This window comes from Vanessa tameamea, chromosome 16 (genome assembly GCF_037043105.1).
Source record: "Vanessa tameamea isolate UH-Manoa-2023 chromosome 16, ilVanTame1 primary haplotype, whole genome shotgun sequence".
Taxonomy (NCBI): Eukaryota; Metazoa; Arthropoda; class Insecta; order Lepidoptera; family Nymphalidae; genus Vanessa; species Vanessa tameamea.
The window spans coordinates 8612399-8621420 of record NC_087324.1 but is presented as its reverse complement, the minus strand read 5'-3'; the positions used below and the strand labels follow the sequence as shown (position 1 = coordinate 8621420).

Sequence of the window (9022 nt, the reverse complement as noted above, 5' to 3'; positions counted from 1 at the left end):
CAATTTCAATTAAAAAATTTTTTAAAGTAAAAGGCATCGTAAGCATTACAGCATTATAAAATATAAATAATTAATTCTTCATTTCTCAGTGCCCACAATATTCTGAAACAAAAATATGTCTAAATATACATATTTACAATACCTGAAAACATGACAATATATAGAGCGACTTATTACTTGCTGTGAAATTCATAATGAAAATATTACATATATATGTTCACTAAATGGTTTTGTATAATTATTATGTGTGCATAATTGTTACAGTGCTTTGGCATAAAGCCTACTAGTAAATCTAAGTCATAGCTAAATAACCTAGCGGTAGAAAATGTAAGTGGATGGTACCTACCTAGACGGACTTGCACAAAGCCCTAATAAGTAGTTATATAATACGTATTAATATTTTATGTCTCGGTACTTTTATCTAAAAATACATACCCGAACTCTAAATTTGAAAACAAGGTAAAATATCATGTACACTGCCACGGGTACTAAAGTAAGCATCACTGGTATCCAACCCGCTACAATATCCGCTAGTGGCCAAGACGCTATCCCAGACACAAAAAATATCTGTGAAGAAAAACATTTTTACCAACAATATCGCTACAATATACACTTCCATGTATAGTTGTACGAAACGATTAAGTTTATAAAATTATGTTGAATTTAATTTAATAAAATAAAGCATTTTTTAATCGTCAATATTTCAACTATACCACCGTTGCGGAAAGCAGCCTCCAGCGAGAAGAAACGGCAAGAAACTCGCATACTTAGTTGCTCTTTTCAATCTTTGATCAAGTTATTCTAGAATATGAGAGCTAAATCATAAATGTACACACTCGTCTGTTAACTCACCAAAAGTGGTACTGGCGCCAAAGCCCAGCAAATCCTCAGAAATACACAAGGGTATTCTCCTACGGCAAAATAAATATCTTCACAAAACGTTGTCTGTCCATATACGTAGGTAATTACTATGGCTACAAATGCCGCAATTGGCGTTCGTGGCTTGGAAACAGGCCAAGTCATTAGAAAATTAAGGATATACATGCCACCCTATGAAAGGAAAGACGGTAATATTATATTGAATTAAAAATAAATGTTGGCGCCCAAGATGGGATAGCGGCAATACCTAATAATAGCGTTTGCTGGTTCGTATAATTTTAACGCATATTTTTTTCGATTGACAATTCAAGTAGACACTGTATATGGATGATCGTACAAATGTCACTTGAAGAGCTTGTAAATCTTTAGGATAATATACGAAATAAGATAAATTTAATACTTAATTAAAATCCGCGTAAGACAGATCTATTAACATCACTTTACTGGTGATATACCATTTTAGTAACAGCCGTACATATTATAATACTAAAAAGTAAAAATGCGATTTGCTTAGAAAATAGATTTTGATCTAACACAATTAAGTTTAGGTAATATTTACCTGTGTACATAAAGTGATGATTCCGATGAAACAGAACAACACGCAGATCAGTATAAGGAACGCCCATGTGATCTTTCGTACTAAACGTCCAGTAAATGTTGACATGATCGTTTGCACCAATAAAGCCTTATAAAATTTATCAGATTATACTATATTTCTGTATTTTAAAACAGGTGTAGTTACGAATGTGCATTCAATATATTATCTAAATTCGCATTAGTGTGAAGATAAAATTAGGAATAAATATGATTAGGCCTTTGATCACTTACCGTGGAAGATATTGAGAGAACGAAAAGTGTGAAAAATATAAGAACGGACCAAAATTGACTTCCCGGTATTCTTGTTACATAATCTGCCCAAATTATTAATGATGATGACGAGCCTATAATAATTATTTTCGTTAAGTAAATAGGTAGGTATTGAGATAATTCGCATAAGGCAGAAGGCTTATTATTTAAATAATATTAAACTTAATATGAATCTATTAATTCTGGAAGGTGAATCTTTCGTCTATTTTTGACTTTAACTTGACTTGACTTAGCTGGGGCTCCTTGAATCCATGGGGCCCTGGGCTGAAGCCCAAAAAGCCATACGGTAGATCCGGCCCTGATTACAAATCTTCCAAATTACCTTTCCATATATTTGTACTATTGTCGTAATCTTTATACAAAGCACCATGAGCAGCTCCAAGTATAAGTGCACTTGCAGTGCAACTAAGTTTCGATACCGCGAATGCATACATCGACGTATTTGCAAGCATGTGCTTCTGTTTCGGACAGTATGAACCGAGCATTACCAGTGTACCTTGAGACAAAGCCATTTGAACGAAACAATATTCGAGAGCATCACGCCATATCTAAAATATTAATTTACAATAACATTATTTACAAAACATTACAAATGCATATTATATACTGAATCTAAATTATCGAAACTATCAAATAATCGTAGTACTTAATAAGTATATTTGTTGTCGACGAATAATAAAAGAAAATGTAAATATCAAACTCTTTCAGTATCGACATCCTGTTTCAGTAAGTTAAACGCTTACCCCTATCAATGAGGTTTTATAGAGGTTTCTTTATTTTATTAAAATAAAATGTGTAAAGATACACCATGATATTTAATATAATTAATCACCTGTAAACCATCATAGAGCACACTCCAATCGCACTCATAGAACATTCTCGAAGACCCTTTCAATCTGACCACACCAGCAGCGCTGCTCACAATCACGAAGAAAGCTATAAGATCTTTAAATAGCACCAACTAAAAAATGAAGATTATGAACAATAAAAGAACTAAATCTTTTTTCATTTATATCATATAGACGTATTCACAAATGGACCACGTGTTGGTGAGTGGTCATTACTGCCAATAGGCATTAGTACCTACTGCAAGAAATATCAATTATTCCTCCATATCGCCAATGCGGCAACACCAACATTTGGCACTAAGATTTTATGTCCCTTTTGCATATAAGTAGTTACAGTAACTCACTCACCTATAAAACCGGAACACAACATTATATAATAGCTAAAGTAGAATATATTATAAGTGGTTGATACCTACTCAGACGGGCTTCCACAATGTCTTTTCAACAAGAAGACCTAACACCAAGGTTATAAAGCAGCAATTACTATACACCTATAATTCTGGAGTTAAGTGATTGTTTAATAGTTTTTATTATTAGTTCCTCCCGACCAGTCTCAAGGATTCTCAAGGACGTATATTTGCGCATATACTTGTGAGTTCCAAATTATAATACATGAACTGATCTTATTACATTTCGGACTAAAGTAAAAAGTAATGAAGAATCTTATACACACTAACAAAATTATTTTAGTAAATTTCTAACTTTTACATTGATGATAGCTGATTACAATTTAGTAACGAATATCTAACAAAACAAGTTCGTTATAATCATGGCGTATGTTTTTCATTTTATAGATAAAATAATTATAAATATACTATAAATAACAAGAGTAAAACAAACTAGAATTAACTCAACTACCAGCAGTGCTCTATATATTATTTCTTTAAATAATTTCAAGAATATCGAAACGAAAACGTGGAAGAGAATTTCAAGGAACTTCAAGTCACGGCCATTAACATAGGTATACATAATTATGATGTTACATGCCTTTGAGTAACTGTATATTCGTTTGCAAGACACGAAGTAGACCAGCACCCAGGATATGACGTAGTACACCGTCAATTCGGATACCACGTTCCCGAGTCCGCCTTGCAAGCCGTCACGTTTTAGGTTTAATACAAAATTACTGTTGAAAATTTAAATTGGAATTATTCAACCATGAAAATTCACTCTCGCAAAACTCTGCATCTCATACTTAAACTTAAAGCATGTTTAGTGTTTATACTGTTTAACTTCTTATTCAAATTAAATGTTTAGTGATTTGTGTGTTTAGTGATTCGATAATAACTAAATAAAAAAAAAACAACTAACAAAAAGAACGACTGCGCCGGCGTTTCACTTCCTTTCGGAAGCGGTCTATGTCTCGCCGCGCATGGCGGGTGGGCAGAAGAAGCACAGTGGAGCCATGGTAGAAACGAGTGAATTGAATGAACCACTAGAGCGAGACACCAGGCACTTACTGCCCCTAACGATAAGGCCATAAATGTGCACGATATGATCATAGCAACACCGATACCTAAAAAAACAATAATAAAATATTTTTAATATAACCTATTTATAACCTGTATGTAGTTTTGAATGACACTTAATATTTACCAATAAAGGCTTAATGACTCCTCTACTATAAATTAGGCCAATTATTTCTTACCAATTCAAAAATGATTTGTTATTTGTATCATTCAAATTAATAACTTACAAGATTTGCTTCTGTAAAGTTACCTCTCGCAACAGGAGCCATATCCCAGCAGTTCAAAACACCCTTTTTTGTAACAATTCCTAAAGCGAGTTCCATATAGAATGCAGGATATGCAAAGAACACGCTAAATACATTATAAAGGAAGAGAAATGGCACGAGACGCTTTAAGTCATATATATAAGGATGCCACCACATTTGGACGATGCCGATACATGAAGATATCACTAGTTGCCGGTAACTTATGTTATTAGTCCATCGATCTTGAATCTAGCAAAAACATAAATTATTTAAATATATAGATTTTAGAGATATATTGGAAAATTTATACTAATATTATAAATACGAAAGTAAATCTTGTCATTCCCTTTATTACGCTTTCACGGGTAAAACGCTGAGCAAATGTCGATTAAATTTGATACGAAATTTGAACCCCAAGGCTACTTTTTTACCCTTCAATGGGGTTAAGTTTTAGTTTAGGATATGTATGCAAGTTCTTGACGGATTGTCATAACAAACTGAATCCCTCGCGGGCGATGCCGAAGATTCAGCGACTTTGCTATATTTTCTTTTTTTTTTTATTTATTTATTTATTAAAGAACCACCAACAAAATTAAATGTGGATATTTTACATAAAATGTATCTATCCTTAGGTTGCAATTATACATATAATTTCACTTAAAGGTAGTTACAGCTAGCATAAAAAATAAAACTATACGAAAACATATAAGGCTAAAATTATAACTCAAACTAGGACTACCAGTATTTAAGTATATATGAATTAATAAAACATAAGCTAATTAATAAAAATAGGGTAACTTAAAAAAGAAAAACAAACAAAAGCTGAAAAATCAATATGAAACAACCACGAATCTCTAAAAGAACGTTATTCAAATTGCTGCAGTCGGATCTCAGTGAGTCGTACTTCAATATGTCTAATAGGTTTTTATAAGTCTTCGCTTTGATTCTGTATTTGTTATTCGAGCACAAAACACCAACCCGCACTCAAACTTTAATTTGAAATATGATAATATTAAATGTGACAAGTTACACTTAATATTTTCAAATTTTTTTACAGAGCAAAAATATGTTATGATTTCGTATTTGTGACGTTGACGAATAATACGAGTTCTGAATTAGTGTATTACAATGTTATAGGTCTAAATTTATAGGTACTGAATGCGTAAAAGGTATACATAATATACCATAAAAGCCAAATTTTTGTCTATGTACTAATGTATATAGATACTATATGTATATAAAAAATAATAATTTATTTTTAATAACCAAGGGCTCTTGAGTCGACACCGATTCGATAGACTCCGTTAAAGTTTTTGTCCGACTACTCTGCAACGAATTAAATTAGAATACATAAAATATTTAAAAAAAAACTTATTTGTATTGAAAAAAAAGGGAATATCTACCAAGCTTTCGGTCATTTTAATTAATAAATATTTATACTAATAACATTATAATTTTAAAATATATTTTGTACAGATGTCAATGTACAATTGTGTTTATTTGATTGGTCATTGACGTTACGCTATTTGTTTTAAAAAAAATAACCAAAGTACAGATAGAATATTATATAATATCTGAACGTATGTACTGATATGTTTTGTTATTGCCTGTTTAATAGAGATTTTTTAAGTCCTTTTTTAAAATTGGCGAGAGTTTTTGCTTTTTCGCGTGTGTTGCTGTTCGTTAATTGTTTTTCATTTTACGATTAAATATTTTGAGTTCATATTTAGGTTTTTCTGTAAATATAAACTGATCTCCTGCCGTTTAATTATGAGTACTATTTATTATAGGCAAAAACAAAACAGTTCAATACCTGTTTTGCCTCTTTGTCAACCGATTTTTTTTTTATTACAGAATAAAAGTTATATACGTTCGAAACCTGCAAATTTCATAGTAATACGATTACCTAAAATTTACAAAAAATATTGTGAACGAATTTCGGCGACAGCTCGAACACAAGGGGCTTAATAACGCAGAGCGCTACATTAATAATTTCAGCATTTCATTTTATAATTAAACAAATAAATAAAACACAAGTAGTGTTAATATAACAAAATTTATTATTATATCGCCGATATACAATTGTCGTTAATTTTAATAGAATTTGCACAAAATATATAAGAAACGTAAACATTTCATCTTATATTCATTGTAATTAATTCGTATTACCTTAGATAATAAATCAAAAAATATTATGTACAATTTCTATTAAAATGAACACGCAGCTAATACAAGATGTATTTTAGCTAAACTATCAAATAAAACTAAAAACTCTATTATTTGGCCAGCTTAACCAATAACTAGATAAAACGATACAATGAACTATTACGATTCGTTTTGATTTTACAACTCACAAAAACATTATACTTGTGTATAACTTTTAGTCTTAAGTTACATAAACGGTTTTGTGTCAGTTGCTTTATAATACCGATTCTGCCAAGCAATCTTCACATTTTTTGAGCGGAATAGTTATTTTTATTACTTAACTAATTTAATTTCTACACTTTCAAAGTTTTAGTAACAACTTCGTTAATATTCAACACACCATTTCTTCGCGAATTCATAATGAATATCATGGATTATTTTAGATCTCGAACAATGTCATGACAATTTAAGGTTATTCAATTAGAAAAAAAAAAGTTGTATTTTTTTATCTTGACCTGCCATTGAAATGGACTATGAATATTGTTTATAACAGAATCGGTACTAATATTGAAAATGTCAAAGATATATAACATAATATCTATTTTAACTTAAAGTGTATTTTATAGTATGGTTTTACAAAAGAGATACTCTTAAAGATTTGTCGTACTTTTGGTATGAACATAAATTATTAAACTAGATCATTATAATGGCTGTCTTTCCAAATAAAATCAAATAAAATTAAAAAAGGTTGTAATGTTAAAAACTTACAGACGGTGAATTGTAACCAACAAAAAGAATAAAAAAAAAACTTAATTAATAACCATTTACGTCACATAAACTCATATAAATGACACGTTATCCCCTGTATTGTGATTTTTTTCTCAAATAAACAATTATTGTGTCCGTACATATACATTCATACATACATAAAATAATTTAAAAAAATCTAATTTAAGATAGTCAATGACATTTTATCTATAGACTAAAGATACTAATTGCTTCGAAGCATCATTTATTAATATGAAATGTCTATGGATATACAAAACCGAATTATTATTCGATCGAGTTCAAACTATTTCAAATATCAAGTTTATTTGCGTTAAATCAACGATATTATATCACTTTATAATTATTGAAATACCATGAAGAAAGTGATTACAGTATTCTTTTTAATTTGAAAGCCTCTAGCTGCTACTAGTGTGGTTATTGTGACTAATTCGAGGTTTTATTGCTTGTATAGATTTATATAATTATGAAACATTGCTCTATAAAATTGTCTCTGATATTAAAAATACACTTGGATACATTTGCGTAACGCACACATCTTTAATGTATTAGGATTAATGTTCAAAATTTTATGCTAAATAATGAAAAAATCTCTTCTTAACTCAATCATTCTAGTGTTGAACGTGTCTACCAATAAAATGTCATTATAAGGTGTCGATATTGTCACAGTACATTTATCATATTATGTCTGTAAAAATTAATACTATTTTCAATAAAACATCATATATATGTTTGAGAAGGTTGCTTAGTTAACAATTATAAATCTTAAGAAATGAACAAAAAAACACTTCTAACAAACAGCGAGCGCTAAAATTAAATACGGATAGGGCTGATAATACAAGCTGTGCAAAGTTTATATGACAGCAGCTAGTTACTAACAACTACTACAGCGGGCATAGACAAAGTTACAAACCGCTTGTCGATTACGTTTATAAACCAAAATGTATAGATTTTTTCTATTTTTTTTTTAAATATTAAAATTTGGCTGCCTGCTGATTAGTGATGACCACCATAGTATAGAAGCGGTAAGAAAGGACATAGACGTTGCCACGGTAAGAAATATTAAACCTTATATCGTCAAAGCGCCACCAACATAGAAAACTAAGATGTTATGTCCCTTGTACCTGTAGTTACACTGGTTCACGCACCCTACGACCCAGAATAGAACAATATTACGTGTTGTTGCTTGATGGTAGAATATATGATGAGCCTTCCATGAGGCCTTTTTACCAAGAAGCCCTACCACCTTATACCATAACCAAATATATAATAAACCAGATATATAAATGATTCTGATCGCATATAGCACAACCAAGTAGAGCATTGGTATTACATATGTATTTAATTTACCACGTTACCGATATTTTACATAGTATATTGACAATTAAGCGGAGTTCAAAATCGCTGCCACAATAACTGTCAATGCTCCTTATATAACTAATTCAAAGTCAAAAAATTTGGACCAAAGCATTTTAAAGTATTTCTTTTTTATGTGAAGTATTTTAGTCCTGTAATTCTTATTAATATAATTAAGACTGCGTATAAAAACACACAATTTTTTTCTAATAAAATAGGGAGGACTAGAACTTCCTACATAACGTTTAGATATGGATACTATAGCCAAAAAAAATCTACTGTGAAATATGTCTTTATATTTATATAGAGACGAATGCAAGAGATTTTACGATATAGCTAAGCATACTATGTTTTAAGATTAACAGAAAACCACCTATCTATTTCTTTCCTTTTAAAAATACGAACTATGAATTTAAATTCGTACATC

At 30.5% G+C, this 9022-nt stretch overlaps 2 protein-coding genes across 2 annotated transcripts in view; both read right to left on the bottom strand.

Moving 5' to 3' along the window:
* Positions 1 to 9022, bottom strand: part of Pdi (Protein disulfide isomerase) — a 340404-nt gene that overhangs the window by 109941 nt on the left and 221441 nt on the right. The window lies entirely within an intron of this gene.
* On the bottom strand, positions 27 to 5726 carry LOC113403039 (sodium-dependent serotonin transporter-like). The gene is made up of 11 exons (XM_064217370.1): positions 5712 to 5726; positions 4314 to 4557; positions 3906 to 4110; positions 3582 to 3720; positions 2579 to 2707; positions 2069 to 2294; positions 1708 to 1820; positions 1439 to 1564; positions 853 to 1050; positions 436 to 567; positions 27 to 102 (listed from the first exon to the last, which is right to left on the bottom strand). The coding sequence occupies exons 1-11, from the start codon at positions 5724 to 5726 to the stop codon at positions 79 to 81; spliced, it is 1551 nt and encodes a 516-aa protein (XP_064073440.1). The 3' UTR covers positions 27 to 78.

Coding starts and splice junctions, on each gene's coding strand:
- LOC113403039 (XM_064217370.1), bottom strand. Junction 4,111..4,313: donor TATGGCTCCTGTTGCGAGAG/GTAACTTTACAG, acceptor TTGTTTTTTTAG/GTATCGGTGTTGCTATGATC. Junction 568..852: donor TGGCGCCAGTACCACTTTTG/GTGAGTTAACAG, acceptor TTTTCTTCACAG/ATATTTTTTGTGTCTGGGAT.